The 20,887-nt window shown below is 42.4% G+C and overlaps 2 protein-coding genes and 1 non-coding gene across 17 annotated transcripts in view; 1 reads left to right on the forward strand and 2 right to left on the reverse strand.

Moving 5' to 3' along the window:
• Window positions 1-6,465: 6,465 nt before the first annotated feature.
• Window positions 6,466-20,887, reverse strand: part of LOC106745637 (calcium/calmodulin-dependent 3',5'-cyclic nucleotide phosphodiesterase 1A-like) — a 120,984-nt gene continuing 106,562 nt past the window's right edge. For 9 of the 12 annotated variants that reach the window (XM_014621434.1, XM_014621438.1, XM_014621433.1 and 6 more), the window contains 9 exons: window positions 20,269-20,382; window positions 18,118-18,264; window positions 12,485-12,734; window positions 11,859-12,116; window positions 10,781-10,950; window positions 10,191-10,436; window positions 9,624-9,850; window positions 9,445-9,540; window positions 6,466-8,418 (listed from right to left, as the gene is read on the reverse strand). In XM_014621434.1, coding sequence (XP_014476920.1) covers window positions 8,333-8,418; window positions 9,445-9,540; window positions 9,624-9,850; window positions 10,191-10,436; window positions 10,781-10,950; window positions 11,859-12,116; window positions 12,485-12,734; window positions 18,118-18,264; window positions 20,269-20,382 — 1,594 coding nt within the window. In that variant the 3' untranslated portion in view covers window positions 6,466-8,332. Of the gene's footprint in view, window positions 8,419-9,444; window positions 9,541-9,623; window positions 9,851-10,190; window positions 10,437-10,780; window positions 10,951-11,858; window positions 12,117-12,484; window positions 12,735-15,656; window positions 15,711-18,117; window positions 18,265-20,268; window positions 20,383-20,887 lie in introns of all 12 variants that reach the window. The other 3 variants (XM_014621436.1, XM_014621435.1, XM_014621437.1) reach the window with 2 other exon arrangements.
• Window positions 12,754-20,887, forward strand: part of LOC106745638 (alpha-glucosidase-like) — a 36,360-nt gene continuing 28,226 nt past the window's right edge. For 2 of the 4 annotated variants that reach the window (XM_014621440.1, XM_014621439.1), the window contains exon 1: window positions 12,754-13,995. The gene's annotated coding sequence lies outside the window, so the exon portion shown is untranslated. The other 2 variants (XM_014621443.1, XM_014621442.1) reach the window with 2 other exon arrangements.
• Window positions 19,249-19,320, reverse strand: Trnat-cgu. The gene has a single exon. It is a non-coding gene; the product is annotated as a tRNA-Thr (tRNA).

The following is a 20,887-nucleotide window of genomic DNA, read 5'->3' on the forward strand; positions in this document are numbered from 1 at the left end:
CACGACGCTTTGCTATACAAAAGAAATGCCTAGTTATTCATTTCCTGATAAATTCTAAAGATATAAATGATGCTTGCAACTAAAAATTTAAGGTAAGACCTAAAAAACATATTTTTAGGTCTTACCGGTATTTATTGTGTAAATTAAGACGATAGTGTCTTAAATAACGGAATATGTTTCATTTCCTTATCAAACAACGTGGAGAATATCGACGTGTCTTTGTGATATCTATATATCATTCCTATATAATTCCTATTATATTTGTAATTGACCTACACGCTATAGTATTATGCGTAGCGATTTTAATTGCGCGGGTTAATGGCTTTTTTACTGCACATACGCATACTTTTATTACATTATGGGGAGATTTTCATCTAGAGGTCTAAAAACACGGTGATTTTCTTGATTTTTTTTTTCATAGAAGTAAATGAACAACTTGAGTTTTTTGACAGTTATTTATCAACTCTTAAAGTGTAGAAAAATATTTTTTTTGGTGCATAAAGGTGTCATGGGAAGTGTTAATACGTCGTCGAACGTCACGTTGAAAAAAAAGGTACCCAAACGGTCTCCATCGCACAGCACGTTTATGTCATGTGAAATGAAAAAAACCCAAAAATTTTATAAATTACATGATATTTATTGGAGCTTGATGCAATAATATCAATAAAAAGTCGAAAATTACAAAAATGGCGGACATGTGAATTTCTAATACCGTTTTTTTCACATTTTTCGCTCTTTAAAGTGCTCTGAAAATAAAAAAAAAGACGACAAATATCATCCGAATTTATATTTAGGATCCAATAAATTTTATCTACTTTAAAATAAAAAAAAATCTAAGTCGATCCATCGAGTAGTTCTTGAGATATCGTGGAGACCAGTTTGAAAAACATGATTTTTCAGAAAACGCGTTTTAATGTGGTAGTACTCATACTTGACGCCATGCAATTCGTTCCTTTCTTATGCGATAACTTTTTTATGCAATCGTTATCGGCCAAACCGCTTTGGGAACATATTCTACACATCATAAGCTATCGAAAAAAAAAAAAATATTAAAAAAAAAACGATTTTTTGGTCGAGTTTCATGAGAACCTCCCCTTATGTTGGAAAATAAAAATAATTGTTGACCTAAGTTAATTATCAATCGCGATTAATCATTCCTATATTACTGAGTCCCATCCAAATTTTATACTCAAACGAGCGATCAGCATCAGTAATATGACGCAGACATCAATCTGGATTAACGAGATCACGAATAACAAATACGAAAACATTGAGTTAATGTAATGATGATTCCCGACGACGTTCCGTGAAAGTTTATTTAGATCGTACCTTATGAGATACGAGCAGGTTAAGTAAATTGTAATTTTTAATCACACTTACGCTTGCACTTGCGTGTGTAGTGGACGGAGATTAGAAACCTTTCCTACAAATGGAGAAGGGCCCCATTTTACAGGGCCTCAAAATCGAATTATAGTCTTAAGCGTAGTCTACCATGAGAATTTCAGACATAAGACTTAAGAAAATGACCAATCACTGTCGAATTATAGAAGAAAAATTAATTGTGATTGATCAATTTCTTAAATCTTACGCCTTAAATTCTCATTGCAGACTCCGCTTTACTGTAGCCGCGTCCCGAAATTTACTGTCACTATTAAAAATCTATGGTTTATGTTACGTATATTACAGATTTTCAATACTGGCAATGAATATCGGTACGCAACCTGTATTACGAGGTGCATATTTCACAATATTTCACAATAAAAACCTTGCGACCAAACTAACCGATTGTGATTCCCCTGCTGTCCTTACCGGTAGAACCTAATCAGTCTGCGATTAATCGTTAAGCAAAAAAATTCGCATTGTTCATCAGAGTGAGCGTCGGAATTAACACGCATATCACGAGAACGCTGCTCGCAAAAAACGTGACATGAAAATAATCTTTGTCACGAGGTGAATATAAAAACTGATGATAAATAGCAGGAAATATCGAATGCAAGGTCAAAACGAAAATATATCGATACAATGCGGTGTTCAAGGAAGAGAATATTCTTGGAATATTCATATAAGCAAATGCAAAACGGATTGACGTTATTGTGCCTGAGCCAATAGTAAGTCTAGTCATTCTCTAATCCTGAAACGCACATGGGTTTCTTAAATTTATGTAAAATTTCGATTGTTCTTTACATGAAAAGGATGAAGAAAATGAAAGAATTGGAGTCCGAGATAATGTATAAAAAATATTTAAGGCGCCTTAAATTATTATTATAGAATGTCTTATTATCATAGGATATTATTATTGTCTATTATTATTATAGAATATTAAAGGTGATTAACTTGAGTGACTAGTCGGACATAATACAGCACATTTTCAAGTTTCTTGTGGGTTCATGCTGAAACCCATGCTGTGTGTTTGGTAAATTTAAATTTGCTGTATAATAAAAAAAAGTTTGGGCTTTTCGGCATCATAAATTTGATACTTTGACGGAAATAATAATAATAATAATAAATACTGAATATATAGTAAGTATTAAATAAAATAAATATTACTTATATAAAAGCATTACTAAATACATATTAATAAATAATGACCCGGGAAAAAACTTCTCGTGTATAATTATACACAGAATATTTATATAAAAAGATATATAAGTATGATATGTATTCCACTTTAAAACGAACACAGATCTAACGAAAAATGCAAAGTTGTCTTCCGATCGTACAAAAAAACTTCACACGAAGAGGAAGAGTTAAAAACAACAGAAATAAAATTCTACATATTTGCACGTGTATGTAATTTTGTACAAAGTTATATAATAACAGTGTAATCTACGGAAAACACGAAGAAGAATAAGAGTTTGCACTTTCGCAGTTACATCAACGTGAAGATATACGAGTGCCTTTCCCAAAGTGCTACCAGGGAATAGCAAGAAATTATAATCGACTAAACCACCTCCGAACCTTGCCACCTTCTGTGCAAATTAAACGGCGATGGCGCTTAAGTAATCGAGTATTTTTATTTCTCTGTAGATTTACGCAGAGTACAATGCTAATCATACACGACGTGTCTTTTGTAATATATTAATATATCTCTCGTTACGTTTACATTTCATTACATCACATCGAACGGACATGGTGCTGGAGTTGCCGGTTATGTACACACCCTTGTATTAAATTGTGCTGGAAAATCAAACTGAGAATTTATACAGTCATTGATCCGTGTGTGCGCGCGCGCGCATGTGTGTGTGGTATACATTTATAGAAACGATTAGCGTTAATCGACGGCATGAACGCCTCGTCCGCCGAGAAGATTGAATGATCGAGATTTATTTAACGAGTCTCACGAATATAATATACGAACGTACCGGGTCGAAGTGATGGTAGACTTAAAGGGGGGGNGGGGGGGAGTTCTCATCGTGTGTACTTATAGCTTAAGAATTAACAGTATTGGTCGAGTATTGTTTGCCTGAAGATTCCCTTTTTCGGGTCGTTTGGTTAATTGCTTACTTGTACCAACGTGTGTTTCGTATCAAGCGTAATAACGTGCACGCGGCTAATAAAAATCTCTGCGCCGCTTTACTCCTCCTACTCTTCTCCGTCTCTTTATTTTCCTCTTCCTCTCCCCCTCCCTCTCTCTCTCTCTCTCTGTTCTTTCTTTCTTTCCTATTTTTAGGTTCTATATCATGGTCTCGCATTATGAGCGTATCGTATATAAGGAAAGGCCAGTGTTAATTTGAAGAGAGCTCTAGACGATAAAAATGACCGAGCCACGTGAATAAATGCGTGTGACCGTTAGCACGTAGGTTTGATCTCGGCCTTTCGAGAACTTATTAGGGTTCGAAATTGGAGAAGGAGGGCATCTTCGTATTTATATAGCGTTTCATCATCGCCGAGAGCAATAACGCGCATCGGACGTCGGACCAGAACCGTCTTTATTCACGTGGCTGATCCCGAATATTCTCTTAATACGATCGTGGCTTCAATGTATTTTTAATTCTATCACGCGTTTTGGCCCCTCGTCCGCTGCAGGAAGAAAAATTTCACGATACATGACGCCGGGCGCGCAGCCAGCGATAAATAACTAACTCTTGAATTCGACAAAAGAGCTAAGCCAGCGACGTCCTGTCATCCCGTCGTCGGTAAAAAAACGCGTTTTCGCGTCTCTTTCTCAATATCTTCCCTCAACCGAAAACTAAACGAACGTAACGTATACACGTATGTTAATGCTGATAACGGATTAAAGAATGTTTTACATTTGACATAAAACTGGCGTGTTTCGTTAGCGTTTCAGAGACAAAGTATAAAACGAGCTTGAATTCGAGCGTAGCAGCTAGTTTTGGAGTTGCCCGAGTTGTAATTCGGACGTTCTATACGCTATACATATAAAATTTTGATTTGTCAATTAGTCAGGCCACGCTACCTACGGTCGGTGCTAATGAAACGACGATAGAAGAAGCGGATAAGTGATCGATTTACGCTAATTTGGGCTAATTATTCTCGAAAGAACCCTCGCTTACTCAACACACCAACGCGAATTCATTGCGATTCGAATGAGGGGAATCAAATCAATACAGGACGGATATGTTCAACCTCGAAACTAGAGAGATTACCCTATACATTTCTCTATATCGATATATGTGTATATATATATATATATATATATATATATATATATATATANAAATCCGCTAATCCTGTGTTCTAGTTTACGCAATATTTATATAGCAACCTTCCTTCCACATAGAGCCTTACCTCGAGTTATTGCCACGTGCGCAAAATCGGAATTGATCTCACCCACGGATGATATACTTTCATTAGACTTTTTTTTTTATCATCGACACCGCAAATAACTTAATGACAAAACGAACGAGGGAGAAAGTAATTTATGTCCCTTTAGTTTCACAATGGAAATCATACGTAAATCTTTCCCGGAGAGAAATTTAAGCCGCTGCTTCTTCTCGTGACTTCTACTGTACATAGCAGCGTATATACTAATTGTAAAAAAACATATGCGCCGTTACAAACTGTCGAAATGAGAAATTCGTGGTAACAGCGGCAATAAGAGGTAAAAAAAGAGGCGGGACGCTACAGAAATCGAAATTGTCGACGAAGGGCTCCGATTCCCTTGTACACGTAATGGCGTAACCGGATGATACGACATCTCGGTAAGATCGGCGAGCGTCGATCGTCGCGCCTGAGAATTTACGCGCGTCACGACGCGAGTTCGTCCACGGATATGTTCAATTACAAGCTAGATCACGAAGGCGCGCGTCGATACCCTACGGCCGCAATATTACGAAAAATCCAACAAAATAGTGTTCTCCTTCACCTCACTTCTTCCTTTTCTTCTCTCTTCTTCCCTGATTCTTGTTTTTCTCCCCCTGTCTCTTCCTATCGATATACATATACACACATATATATATATATATATATATATATATATGTGTATATAAATATATGTACATATACACGGAATACAGCGTACGTCGATTAAACACCAGCTGTACCTTATTAATTTTTACATTACATACACACACATTAAAGCTGCACCAGTATGTACGTATATACGGATATACATCTATATACGACGGTATATACAAGGACGCTTGGCTCCTAGTGAATTTTGTTTTTTGTTCTTTTTTTCACGCGACTAATTAACAAACAGGTGAACGAGAGAAAGCTCCAGGCTCTTCGAGAAGCCCGTCGCAGACAGCCGACTCGGAACGAAAACCGCGTCGGAAACATCAGACCACAACCGTTGGCGCAAACTTTCTTTCGTTTACGCGGTAAAAATGTGGGAGAAACATTTAATTAAGAACGCAATTAACTTGTGCAATGTTTCTCTGTTTTCCTTCACTTGTGCGACGCCAATCGGCAAATATGCGGCGAGGAAGAGCGAGAAATTTTGAAGATCTTTCTATCCGAGTACGAGTCGACGATTATTGTCGATAATTTCCGGCTCATTTCGAAAAATAGTTTTTCCTTCCATAAAAAGACTTATTCGTTACAAATCGCGCGTAATATTATCCTTCGTGTTGAAAGTTTGGTGTTTGTATCACTGTTTTCCTTCTCAATCGTACGGATTTTGAGGTGAAGAAACTTTGTCGTTTAGTTACAGTCGCTGGAGATATGCTACGGTTCGGTGGTTGAAATTTTGCTCTTCGCGCTCGAAATACGACTAGATTATTTTACTCGGTATAAACGAGCTAAGATCGGCAGACCTCAAGCAACGGATCGTGTAACGTCGGCTGACGTTAGAAGAAACTAAATACGGCTTGAAATGATCTTCCGACGTGGGAACGTTCCGGTAATATTAACAAGTCTCTTCATTTCATCACTCGGCCGAGTTTGCTTGTGCTCCGAGGACGCTTCTAATCTTTCTTCTTACAAAATGTGCGTCTTCCGCAGGATACTCGTGATTTTAGGCTACTTTTACACCGATGATTCACACGCTATTTCTATGTCGAATTTTTGATCGCGTGATATATCAACTGAGAATGAGATTTGCCCGGTCTTGACATCACTTTATTCCATCAGGAGTGATTTAAAAAGATTTTCCGATTTATGCTTGAAGGACAAGAGATATCTCACTTATGGAAAGATTGGTAAAAGCGAATCTTAAGAAGCCTATTGAAATCAATAAATGTCCGATCATTCCTGAATCGAAATTTTGGTTCTACATTGATCCTGTAAATATTGCCAAACTTGAAGGACTAATGGAGAATCTTAAAGTATTAATATTATATTGAGAGACTTCCTCCCCCCTCCCCGTTGTTTTTCGATGCTAATGCAAATTGTTACTTGTCTCCGTTTAGTTGAGACCTGAAAAAGGATTTATCTAAGGAAAAAAAAGATTTGTTTGATAATTATTTAACATTTTATCATTTCAATAGTCCGTATTGTATCTTCATATTGAGGTTCATATACAGGGTGTCCCACAGTAACCATCAGAACGAATCGAGAAATTCTTGATGCCAACTAAAGCTGCTTTTTATTTATCAAAATTCCGTTCAAACGATACTTTTCAAATAAAAGCTGATTAAGTTCTAAATCTATCGGTATTTTCAATAGAAGTTATTCGTATAAATAATTCGTATAAATAATTCATACAAATGATATTCCATCGGCTTGTTTCAAGGCTATAAATATTTCTTTAATGTTAAGGCAACACTTTGATACAGCAGTAAAAAATTATTAGTGTTGCTTAAACATATATTATTACTTATTTTATTTTTAATAAAATTTGTTTGATAGAAAAAATTTCTTACTGATGCTACTGAAAGAACGACGTTTCATTCTGGTCAAAAATATTGTATCGCTTATGAAAGTAGGGAAATTATTGTTTTAATGTACAAAATCTTAATTAATATGAACAGATTATGGGCTAAATAATAAATATTATATATTTTTAACAATTTGTATAATTGTAATAACTATAACATTCTGGAAGAAAAAACGAAGAACTTAATAATTGTCACACGTTTTCCATATTTTCTGATTGATGCAATACTTACGACCAATACTTTATGCAATATCCAACTTTAGGCTCAGAACTTCAAGTAGCTCTCACTTAGAAGCTACCATTCAAGCGGAATTTCAGCAAACGAAAAGCTGCTTTATTTAATTTTAGCTCCCGAGTTTTAGCGTCTTTCGTGAATTTATTTCCGACGTTTCAGTTCACTTCTTCAAAATGAGGGACTCTCAGAAAACTTACGTTTCTAACGAAATTTAGACAGATTTAGGCGAAAGCCTAAAATATCAGAAAAGATGCTTCGTACCAAGAATCTCGATGTATTCCTCACGCGGTTATTCTGGGACGCCCTGTATACGAGACTTATCCAATAATTCGTTTATCTAATAGTCTTCCTCTACATTGATACTTTAATGGTTCATGCAGAATCAAAGTTTCGGCTTGGATCACGACATGTCGGCGATAATCTTCTCGGGAAACGCTGCGGTAATTGAAAAAGAAGAACGAATGATCTTACGAAACACGCGTGAGCCGTAAAAAAGAAGAAAGAGACAATCCGCCAAGATCAAAGTGTCTACGAAATATTCCACAGGAGTAGCGGGACAAAGTGTATACGACTCAGGCCCCTTTGAGATGAGGGGTATCAATCTAAATAAACTATTTCCTCGACATACTGAATCGTCGTTTCCGCTCGTCTAATATGTACGACATACATACATACGTCTATTTGTACTACCGAATGACGCTCGGTTCTCATTCGTAAGCGTAATGAAGTCCGTAAACCTGACCGCGATGCGATCACGAGCTGCCCCGTAGCCTAAAATTACAGAGACTCTTGAAAAACACAATCGCCCGCTGTATCTTTCATTCCTCGGCCGGCGCTCCTCCGCCGTCTTCGCGGCTACCGCTGCCTTTTTGCTCTTGCTCCTTTTGTGCTTTGGCTTCCGCATCTGCGGACAAAAGCGTCTTCACGTGACGACTCGTCGATTTCGTTAAAGGGGAGCATTTCGTTGACGCGTGGTTGCATGCACAGGTAGGCACGCAAACAGGATCCTCCTATCCTTCGGTCACTTTTCCCTCGGGATGGAAATGTATTCGGAAATCGGAAAATTTATACTTTTCACTGATTCACGCTAGAGAAAACCAACCTCCGGAGGAGGGTAAACGGTTGAACTTCGGTTTTAAATTACCAAGAAGAATTACTAAGTTGATCATAATTAAATTAATGAGTGGCTCGGAGCAAGTTTTACTGGAACACGCGTTATGATTTTAAGGGAAGGAATCTCAATTGTATTACCTAACAGCTACACATTCTGTAATTTAGACATTTATATTTATACATTTATATTTATTTCTGACATCTCGACTAGAAATAAAAGTGACCTAATCTGAGTGATAATTTAGTCGGCAACAGTTCGGTACACTACCCGGTAATTTTGGAAAACTTGTTAAAATGGTCCCCTCTAACGTGAACTCGTGAAAAGTATAAAAGTTTTTCGCAACTTTTTAGAGAATCGATTAACGCGCTAAGAGTTAATTATTAATTGGGGGTTTAAGGATTTAATTAATAATTGAGACACGGGATCGGTTTGACATGGAAGGGATGCTCCCCGCGTACGTTTAAATGTCTGAGAAATCCGTCGGTGCGTTCGATAACACTGTTATTATCCTCCCATATAAATCGATTCGCACCAACAACCTGCGCTCGGCTCTTATAAGCCTTTGTATATTTTTCATTCGATCTCCAGAGCTTAATACTATTCTATTTGGAGAGTACAAATTTTAATTTGAAAATATTTCACTTTTCACTTTCCCATCGGAGGGGGAAAGAGGAGTTACGTGATCGAAAGATGGCCGAGGGATTAGAATTTAGATTTCTCGCTCATCGTGAAACATTAGAAAATTGGGAAATTGCCGAAGGTGGGATCGGCAGCGTTAGAAAGCGGATAATCGATTCGATCGACGCAATGACGTACCTCGAACTGCTTGCTCCTTCCAGATCCTCTTGTTCTCCGCGAGGCACGGGATCCAGGGTTTGTTGATTTTGAATCTCCTACCCTCCCCTCCCGAACCTGCAACATCGTCGTTATTGTAAATCGTCGAATCAAATCCTCCTTTGTTCGATCGTTCGATCTCGAAGCTTGTTAAATCTCACCGTTGCTGGGCTCCTCGCCGGTATCCTTGACATTTAACGGCGCGAGAACGGTTTCCAGCATGTCGCTGCACACTTGCATGCTAGGCTCGACGATGAATTCTATGAATCCTATTTGAGATTCAGCCACCAAAGTGTTATTGCGGTCACAGAGAGGAGAGAACGGCAAGCCGAGTTCCCTCTCCTTGTCACCTTGTCTGAAGAACTCTTCCAAAAGTTGCATCGTCCACCTGAAAATAATCGAATTAGCGTTAAAATTCAAATTAAATCAGTATCGAGTAAAAATATTGAATATTAAATCGAGCCTCGACGGAACGAGAAGCGTTACGTATACATTTGTGTATTTCTCGCTCGTAGGGACAAAAGTGAAAGTCAAATTCTCATTTTAGTTTCCGAACTGATCTTTCTTATCACGTTTTAAACAAAAAAAAAAACAGCGCGTAAAAATATCATGGAGGCAATTTCTGTCGCGCATTTGCGAATTAATTTCCAATACACGAAGTTCCGTCGAAGCTCCACGAGCGGATGAGGAGGGGTTTGTTAATGCTCTTCGCAAGTAGAAAGTTTCACCTGTGATGGAGATCCCATCTTTTAGCAGGGTGGGAAATGTCGCAACAATGGAGGACCAAACTAACGGCTTTGCTTTTATCCACACTCGGCTCCGCCAAACTCAGTAGATTCTTCATGTTCTTCAACTGTTGAAAGTGAAAACTCATATCGGTGGCGAGAACCATGTCGATCACGAGCGATCGAAATTCCCGAAATTCCTCCCTCGACAAGTTCTGCAATATGTTGGAGTCATCTTCACGGAGTATTCTGAAACGTATAATAGTAAACAAACAAGGTGAGTAATTCCATTTCCCCTTTTCCTTCCCCGGGTCCGCGACATAAAAATACAAATCTTAATTGTGAACAGCATTTATTAAAGTGTACAGCATAAAGTAATAAATAGAGGGAATTTATAAAAAATTACAAATATTTATTTTATACATATAATTAATTTCATACGTGTAATTATTCTTTGTTTCTTTTATTTGTTTCAAGCGTAGTAAATGTCCCTTGGCAATAATATCTGAGAGACTGGATTACCAAAGTTTCAGCCAACTATAAATCGTCAGGGAGGACAATGGATGCCAATCGCAAATGGAATTTGCACGTACCGGAAGCTGGCCGAGATGTGATGATTTTCCAACACAGCACGGTCGTTATACAGGAGTGCTGTTTCGCTGCCGGACATTACGTGGAAATTGTTTGTGGTCCCAGTGTGCTCATAATCGTGAATAATCGCTGCCACGAGGGTGGCGAAAATCTCGAGATCAGTCAGCCAATGCTGCAACGAGTAATATCAGCCTGAGGCCATCTTTCCGTCTCCTTACTTTTCTCGCGTATAATGCGCGGTCGGACAAAAGATTGTCGAGGGAACGATCAAATCGAGTAGAAAGAGGATCTCTCCTTTTTGCTAGACTAATCAACGACTCGTCCTTTAACGGATCAAAACGTTCTTTTATTTACGTTGTGTTTCGCCATTCATACCTTTTCCGACTCATAAGACACGATGAAACGCGATTTTATCACTTCGTCGTTCCCAAATGCTGTCCACATGCTAGCGCATGCTTATTATAATTGTTTGAAAAAAAAAATTTATATATATATATACATATATATAAAGACAATAGAAGCGGTCTGTACAATATTATATTATCGTTTCAAATTATCAAGAAGACCTAAATTGATCATAATTAAGTTAAAGAGTGGTTTGAAACAAATTTTATTGGAGTAAGTTTTATAATTTTCACGGAAGAGATTTCAATTATATTATCTAACAGCTACACTCTATAATTTAGATGTAACATTTATATTTATTTTTGACATTTTAATTAATTAAAAATGAAAGTGACCCCATCTGATGATAATTTAGTCGATAAATTCGGTAAAATACCCGGTAATTTTGGTAAGCTGTTAAAATGGTAATTTAAAAGAAAATTACAGAAATAATAAAATGTTGATATATATAAAGCCCAAAAGAAGTGTTTAGCTTTTAAGATAAACAAAACACTTGATTTAACTTATATTTCCCATGAAATATTATGAATCTACGTTTGCGTCGAATCACGTCAAAATTACGCGCACAGTTAAATCTGTTTTTTTGCACGTTTCTTTGTTTCTATCAGTGGTACTTAAATATAATATTACAGAGACACCATACATTTACACAGCATATCTTTAAGAAGTATTCACCATCAAGCCCGTTTGACAGAGGATGTGATGCATCGTTTGCGCGACATCGGCAGCGTGAAGGTTGTTGTGGTACGGGTTCCGATGCCTGCAATAGCCCTCCTCGACTCTCCCGAGAAAGCACTCCAAAACTGCGGGCGGTACTTTAAACTTGTGAATCATGCCGTATCGATTGAGGAGATCGTAGCCCAGGTATTTCACCGGCGTGCCCAGCGCGGCCTCGTTCAAGGAAAACACATCGAACGACCAGTCGTCTAAAGTCTTGAAACGGTAAAGCGAACAACTTGAGCATAAAGTGTTTTTTCCTCCCCCCTACAGGAGCATCGAAGGATCCTCGAGCTTTGATAATAATCCCTTCGATCGGAGCCCTCATCTACCTGACTAATTGGTCGAGCCACTAATAAATCCCCGAGCGAGAATCTACAAGTGAGGCCCCGGAGATGTTAATTAAAATAATCAGGGACGCGCGTGTGCCCCCCCCCCCCTCCTACTCCCCTATATATAAGCTCTTCTAAAATATCTTTCCGTAACTGAATTCTCTTCCGCGTATCATCGTTCGCTCGATACAACCCGCTCCCTCGCCAGGCGAAAGATCACCCGTTGAAGCCCGCGAGCACTCCCGATATTACCTTGAGCACTTTCACGACATCCTGCGGGAATTGCATGAGGGCGGTGTTCGTGACCCTCCTGTAGATCCGATCGACGAATATGCCCGCGCGGATGGCGTGCGCGACCGAGCGGAATTTCGGCTTCTCGTCGGCCTTCCGCCTGGTGGTCGCCAGCTGCCTGGTGAAAGTCGAGGCCAGCCATTCACGCACTTCCGGCGGCACCGCGTCCGGCTGCACCTCCGACAGCTCGTCATCTTCGTCCGCCAGCCGCCTAGAGGAAATCGCAGGAGGAGGCGACGTTAGACGCGGGGGACGTTGCCGGACGTGTACACGGTGAAAACGCCTACCTTCGTTACGCTCGATCGAGAGTATCGAGCCGAGACGCTCGATGTCCTCGAAACTGAGCAACTCGCGAAAAGAACCCGCCCTATTCTCAGGCTCGCTCCCGTCGTCGCGAAAACGCGAAACCGCGACTGTAATCGCCGCTACGTTATTTCGCGATTTTCACGCAGACTGCGAATCGCATTATCCGTGAAATTCCCGCCGGTCGCTCCTCTCCGCTAGGAGCCGCGCCGATGGTCGTCGCGCGTTCAAAGGCAAACAGCGTTTATTCCACCGCAGGCTTCGTAAATGACACGCGCGTCCTAGACCGACTATTTTACGGACTGGTCCTGCGGTGTTTTCGAAATGACACCGAGAAGCCCATTCGGTTGACTCCGAATTCTTCGTTCGGACAAACGAACGTTTCCGTTGTGAGAGCGAGAATTTCGCTCTCCGAACTAAACTTTGCTTTTCGTTTTCATCCCGAAGAATCAAACTCTGGCTCTCACGATCGCAACGTTCGTTTGCCGAGCGAGAATTCCGTTCGAATCGATTAAATGAGGTTTTCAGTGTACGTTTCCATACGTAATTAGCTAGAATAAAATACGCGGATGCTATTCTATGTGTTTCTAATTGACTCGCTAAAAAGTTCTATTTAGTATATATGAAAGAGTATTGGCGACGGATTCAAATAGGGATTCACACCAATCACATCGGCGAGACAGTGCGAGATTAAATGTGCGATCTGGACGGCGGATGGAATGTTGCGTCGAGAAAACAGTGGGGTAGTACGTGGGGTGTACGACGTGAGAACGAACCGCTGCGGTCGTTCCCGACCTCGGCCCCGGGTCCGATACGTAAATTGCAGCGGTGATTGAGCGAAGCTGCGACGGATCGTCTTACGAAACGGTCTTCGGGAGTCGCGCCAACATCTCGGCGCGACAATAATAGCGCGCGAACGTTAACGCTACTTGCTAAGTCGCACAAATCGATTCCGTTCGCTGAGAGACAGTACATTACCGGCGTGTGTTCAGCGATTCTCGAATGCACAGGCCACACAGAACAGCCGGGGAATGTTGTGAGTGAGCGGAGATCTAAAGACTAATCGACATAGAAATCAGCAACAAGGATAACACATTCGCGCGTATTTCGGTGAAAACGGAGAGTAGCGAGTTAATGCGAGGCACTTCGTACGCGATCTACAAACTACAGTGAGTGTTGTAATTAGATCTCGACGGGGAGATGTAAGTTCAGTCGTGCCGCGCGAAGAAGCTTCATGCGCGTCGTAAGCCACATCGCCGCGTCATCAGGAAACATCGTGCGTATTTTCTCAGTCCCGGATTTTATGATAATACCACGGCTCTTCCTCTCCCCATTGGCGCAATTTGTAATAATTGCGCCGAGCGAACTTCACGGGCGGAAAGACTGCTTGAATCGCGCGTAGGATTCCGTAGGAAATTCCTCGGAAACGTTTACTCGCGAAATAGTAGAGAAAAAGCACCAGAACCGACGTACTATTTCGCTTTTAGGCTTTAAAGTCCTATTAAGAGCGTAAAATTATATCGATATTGAGATTAATTAATGAGTTAATTATAATGCGCATACGATAATATAATTATGTGCATAATTGCAAATCAGCAACGCTTCTTTGTTAAAATATATGATAGTCTTATGAAAATTATTATGTTTACTTACAAACAACTTAACACTTTAATAAACTTTTTTAAGATGTTTGAGGATTAACAATACTGGAAACTGGGCCCCCAAACCGACATATCGATGACATCTATAGGAAATTATCAAAAAATAAAACAAAAGCATAGAAATTACATTACATTATTTTGTACATTTATTATATATACTTTTCATAGATTATTTTTAATTTCATATATTTATTTTATTATGTGGAAAGGAATATTCTAATTTTTTCTTTCTAGTTATTTTAAACTTTAGGTATGTCATTTTGCCATACTTATGTCAATTTTAGTGCTTTCTCTCTATCATTGCGACATAGACGTAACGTGAAGGTTAATGAGAAAATTAATGGCAAAATTCTAATGCGACACGCTTATATTATCTGTTTTTCCTCTCTTGTCGCATAATTGCACTTTTAAATGCGCCGGAAAATGGCGAACATGTTCGGTGCTCATTATCGGTTTTCCACGAAAATTTAGTACAAATTAGACGGTCAATTTTAGCCGAAAATTTATCCGTTTTAGACCTCAATGTCAAGCGATTGCTCAGTTTACTTTCCCTCTTTCAAGTAAATTATTTTCAACAACAAATATATTTGATAAAAGAATCTTAAAATATACTTATCACAAATTTTATCTAAGCTTGCTATCACGTACTCAAAAGAAGAAGAATGTATTTCCTCTCAAGATTAATTATAAACTTTATCGAAGAAGTTAAAGTCAGTTAATTTGATTAAGTACAAACCGAAGTTTCTTTCAATATTTAATATTTTTGACTGACTAACCAGGATTCAGGATATATTTTAAACAAATTTCATGCTTATGACGAACTTACATCTTTGTTCACGACGAATCTTACGTATTTTGCGGATACATAAATTCGTGAAACGTTACTTGAAACAAGTAACATTTACTCGAGTTGCAGGATGTATTTCTTGTTTTTCATGCGTGCCGCTAAAACAGCCGTTGGTAGCACGCGATGCTCGCGACTGAAAGAACGTATCGAGTGTCCTGGGGCGCGTTCTCCTCGCGCTCAGCACGCGAGCGAGTTACGTCCTGTCATGCAAAGCGCGAGCAGACGCGTGGCGATGCACGAAGCTCGAAGGTGCAAATGAGAGAGTGATCCGCGCATTCTACGGATCGCGGCGAGGAAGTGAAAACTTTTGGGAGAAACGAACCTACGACGTACACCCGGACGACACGTAGCGGCTGACTCCACACGCTCGGCGTCTCTATAACGTGAAACACGAAGGAAACATATATCACATTAAAGGTTTCACATCGATCCAAGCGTCTCGCTACGCGGCAAACATCCCTGCTGCACGCCCGCTGCGTGGGACGACTCGACAAAAAAATAAGGACATCCCTCATTTTCTTCGCTCGCTTTCTCGCAGGCCGCGAAACCAACGACGCGGTTCACCACCAGCTTCCGCTCGGCTTTCCCCGCTGTGATCCTCACCCCCGAGTCGCTCCCACGCACCACGGCGCCCCGCACAGATCCGCAGGGGATGTTTGCGCTATGAGAGGACGATCCGGCGATAAACGTCCTACGTGTACATGCACCCATCTCGGGCAAGAACAGTGCGGGCGAGCCGATAGGAAAACGGTTTGTCGATTGGTCGTTAGAACGATGCGGCAGGCAGACATGTCCGGCAAATTGAGAGAGAGAGAGACAAAAAGAGAGAGAGAGAGAGAGAGAGAGAGAGCAGGTTACACCTAGAAAGAGTCTAAAAGTAGGCTAGAACAGGGGAAGGGGGGGAGGCGAGAGTACAGGCAGGCAAGAGTATGTAACGTTCCCATGCTGTGTCCGCAAGTGTCGTTTCATCCTTCGCGGCGTTCCTCTTATTATTTCTCGTCCCGATTAGATTCAACTAGGTCGATCTGCGGTCGGGGCGCGGAAATGAAATTAAACGAATCGATAGACAGGGTGGCTAACGTGTTTCCCGTCTCACTACATCACGTGGCTCGAATTCCGCCCGGTCGGATTTCGCGCGTATCCCGCGAAATGAATCTGTACATGGGTGTATTCTACGTGGCGTCTACATCAGTAAGAATGCACAACGACAGAACATCGGACGGAGCGATTTGAATTCTCCAACTACTACTTGCGTCAGACAGGCTTATCAGAGAACGCACGACAGCTACTACGGTTATGTAATACTCATCGGTTTCTGTACGGACAAACTAGACTAGGTGGACAATATATACGAGGCAGCTAAAAGTAATATGTATCGACTAGAAGATAACGTAACGTTTAGTCGTTCCCATTCTATCAGCCTATACGACCGTCGCGCTTTACGGAGGAGAGCGACAATTTGGATAGCACAGGCATTTCAGGAGGATAAGATACCCGCCCGGAGAGGGCGGAATGGAAAATATCAAATTCAGCCCGTCGATATTTTACAGACTATGGGACACGATTCGTTTGATATATCGGAAAGCTCGTAGGCTCGACGGTGGCGATTTTAATTACATTTTTTATCACCGCATGTAAAAGGGACGAAATATCTGGCAAGTATTGTTGTCGCTTTTCCGCCGAGCTGATTGGCTGTCAGTCGCGCGCAAAATTCGCGCCGGTGATGAGTATTGGCAGCTTGACATTTAGCGGTCGAACGAATCACCGAGAAACGGCCGGTGGAGAGCAAATAATAAAACGTCGCATAAAATACTGGATATTGCGCGTGAAATAAAATAGGGGAAAGCAAATATAACGGATTGTATTGCGAATCGCGTCCAACTTCCGCTCGAAATCAGAAATTCCCGCTTCGCAATTCTATCGGTCGCGGATCGTTACGTGTAACCCCTCACTCCGAAATCGTCGCTTACCGACGACCGAGGACTCGAATAATAATCGGCGGCTGCTTGGTCGACGCTCCCCCCCCCCCCTTATAATTACCTCCCGAGTTCCCCTAATTACTAAATCACGGCAAATTTCCCGATCCTCTCGCAGGGTCGTCAAGCAACCCTTGCCAGGTGTCGACAGCGGCATCCTGACATTTAACGACATTCGCCGATATTTTTAATTACTCGACGACTCGGTACGTCGCGCGCTCCTGCCGAGTAACGGATAAATTTCACACGTATCGGATAATCGGTGGACGCGGAATCGCCGTCGATTCGCAAGCGACGGCGCCACCGAGCGATCGAAGGGGACGGGGAATAAAATATCCCGGTCGAACAACCGACGTATACGTCTGAGACGCGCGGACGAGCAAGGGAAGCGCGCTCGTTTCGCCGCTTTCCTCCGTGAGAAACGAAACACTCGTCTGTTTTCTCATACACCGACACACCGCGGGCATGCATGCATCGAAACTCCAAAATCCAAGCCTGTCGCTCGCCGCCGCTGTCAGCAACGGTCGTTCTCGATTTTCGAGACAACGCGAACGCGAACCTATCGTTCGGCAAAGAGGACGACAAAGAGCGTCGACGGCACGGATACGGACGGCGGAGAATCGGTAGGATTTCATTATAGGGGGTGGGGGATGAAAACAGGAGAGTTTGGGGCCGGTTGGTTGGAAGGGGAGGGAGGGAGGAATGGGGTCAAATTCGCAGGGAGGGAGGGGGGAATCAAAGAAGGGGTACACTTTTGGGAACGAACGGGGGTCGTAACGGGGGTCGGAAATGTGAATGTTTCGCAACCTTGCCCATACGGGGGTGCGAAGCTTCCGTTTCTGGGTTACCACCGCGTGGCCCTGTGGTCCGTCCGGGTCGCCGCTTAGGGATGAAGACGTCAGGCCCGCCCCCCTACGTGATGACCGAGCGCACTCATTCCCGCTTGAACTCACCCTGCGGTAGTGCTTGTTAGTTCATGTGTGAAAAAAAGATCAGGACAATACAAGATTATAGGTTTCTTTTTCTTTTTTCTCTCTTCTTTCGTCTTTTTTTTTTTCGCTTTCTTTCTTTTCCCGTCGTCGTTTTTTCCCGCTTTGCGTTTCCCGATAATCACGGCTGCGATACAACGCTAATCCCTCGCGCTTTAATGCGACGGGTCTCCTCTCTCGCTAATAGCGGTGGTGCATTACGTTGCTTAGAGATCTAATGAAACGAACGGTGAGCGGAAAGAAAGAAAGAGGAGGGGGAGATGTATTCGATGCGTCGTGCGTCTTCACGGCTGCACAGTGTTCTCGACGGCCAGCCGAAAATCAATGGCATCGTTTAAAGGAGGACGAGGGGTTGCGGTGAGAGAAGCGCACAGGGGAGGTGATATCGTGTTTTCCCGTCGATGCAATTATTGCAGTCGCAGGTGCGCGAGTGTGAAGAAGAAAGAAAATATCAGAAGGAGGGAGAATCAAGCGATCAAGCTCAGGGGGGTGGGGAAGCTCGGGATGAAGATGTACACGAGTGGCCGGCCGCGTGCTGCAATTTTCACTGCGCGCTCGGTGTGACGCGCGCATGAAAATGACTGATCGCGGATAAAAGAGGAATAAATATCGCGAGATGGGATGGTGAAAAAAAATAAATGAAATAAAAAAGGAGCTTTCCTTCCGTTACGAGCCGTGTACACGCGGAAGTGCGCGAGAGACACGCCCCGGGAGTGCAGTTCTGCCGAATCGCGAGGGATCATATTCGGCGAGGTACATCGTTCTCACACGGTAAGACGCGTAATTAACGCGAGACGGTGTCGGGGAGGCGTTGGTGAACTTGTCGGCGATGGCGCGCGCGATAATTAAATTACCATCTCGATCGGAACGTGATCGTAAGTTCGCGTCAAACGGGAGCTCGGATAACGGAGGGCGCGCGGTGAACGGCGCGAAAAAGAAAAATTCACCCTGCCTCCTGTGAGGATTGAACTCACGACCCCTGGTTTACGAGACCAGTGCTCTACCACTGAGCTAAAGAGGCGTCGATGTCGAGCTCGCTCCGGCGAATCCACAGGAGCGATTCCCCGCTCGAGGGAGTTCTCTCTCGTTAACGTTGCAACGTCATAAACATTCAATGGGGGAAACATCGACGCTCTCGTTGCTGCTACTGTCGCGTATAAACATACGTTTATCCCGGCCGATTGATCTCGCCCCGCGCTCGATCCAGGCAAACGGCGGCCTTTTGTCCCGTCTCTTTGATCGCCGAGTAATTGGACAGGGGTTGTGAGTTTCATCCGGCACGACGCATCGCGAGGACGAGGGTCTCTTATTACGCAACCGGGCCGCGTTTCGAATTTGAGCGGCCGACAAACCGCTTGAAAAGTCACCACCGGCCGACCCCGGACGCGAGATAGACCGGCCGAGAATTAATAACTGAACCGAATCAAGCGCGAAAATCACGTCGGACGATCGTGTGCGTACCGTCGAGATACACGAGAGATATTTTTCCTCGTCGCTCGTGTGCGATACTCGCTCGTTCACGTACGTGAGACACGTGTCTCCGATCGACTCGCAACACAAGTGCTTTGCGACGCATCAGCGAATTACACAGCACCACCGTCGCGACACCCGCGTTCGAGTCGATCTCGTCCTTGTCGCGTGCGACAATTATCGATATCGACAGTGCCTACAAAAGAGAAGTAGTTGTTATTTTATCGCGAACCTTTAGCCTCTTCAGGAGGCGATTGCGTGTGTCGGTGGTGCCTGAAAATTTCGGCATGATAAGGAGCAGTATTCGAGGTAGTTAGAGAGTCTCTAGTAACAATTAGTATAGACCATTGCTTTACCGTTCGTAAAAGAGAGATAGATAGAGAGATAGATAGATAGATAGATAGAAAGAGAGAGAGAGAGAGAGAGAGAGAGAGATGTAAGGCAGAGATTGAAAGAGAGAGAGAGTGAGACGAGATCGTCGTATCGGAAAGAAACTTACTTAGTTTCGTCGATGAAAACGGCTTCGAGTACGCGTGCTGCGTAGTGCAGGTTTCGTTGGAGCAGTTCGGCGGATATCTCCCCATGTTGCAGTTGCCTCAATAAACACCTCAGTCTGCAAAAGAGTTATCCCAGAGTTACCTCCTGCCACGCCAATAATCTGCCTTCTAAACTAGACGTTCGATCGCTTTCCGATAATTGCGCGACAAGTCGAGATTGCTAACGCAATTCTGCTTAACCCTCCGAGGCTCAAAGGATCGTATATTCAATCGTCGCGCGCGCGCGCGCGAGAAGGAAGGGGGTGAGAGAGAGGGAGGAAGACAGAGAGAGAGAGAGAGAGAGAGGAAGAGAGAGAGAGAGGGGGAGAGGGACTCTAACGGCGCGCGTTCAATAAAATATTCATCACGAAGGTAAACGAAACGCCGCGCATTACAGAGAGATCATGTGATTAATGTACAAACGATATGTAAATTGCAAATTGCACTTGATGAATTTAATCGGGACGGTTAATAATTACGGATCATTATTTGCTGCATGCCGATAATATCGAACTGATACACAATTTGCGGAGCGTAATCGCGCCACCAGCACGACAGCGAACATCGTCCGACAAAGGTCCT

The sequence above is a fragment of the Dinoponera quadriceps genome, unplaced genomic scaffold (genome assembly GCF_001313825.1).
Source record: "Dinoponera quadriceps isolate SergipeBrazil2010 unplaced genomic scaffold, ASM131382v1 scaffold1813, whole genome shotgun sequence".
Classification (NCBI taxonomy): Eukaryota; Metazoa; Arthropoda; class Insecta; order Hymenoptera; family Formicidae; genus Dinoponera; species Dinoponera quadriceps.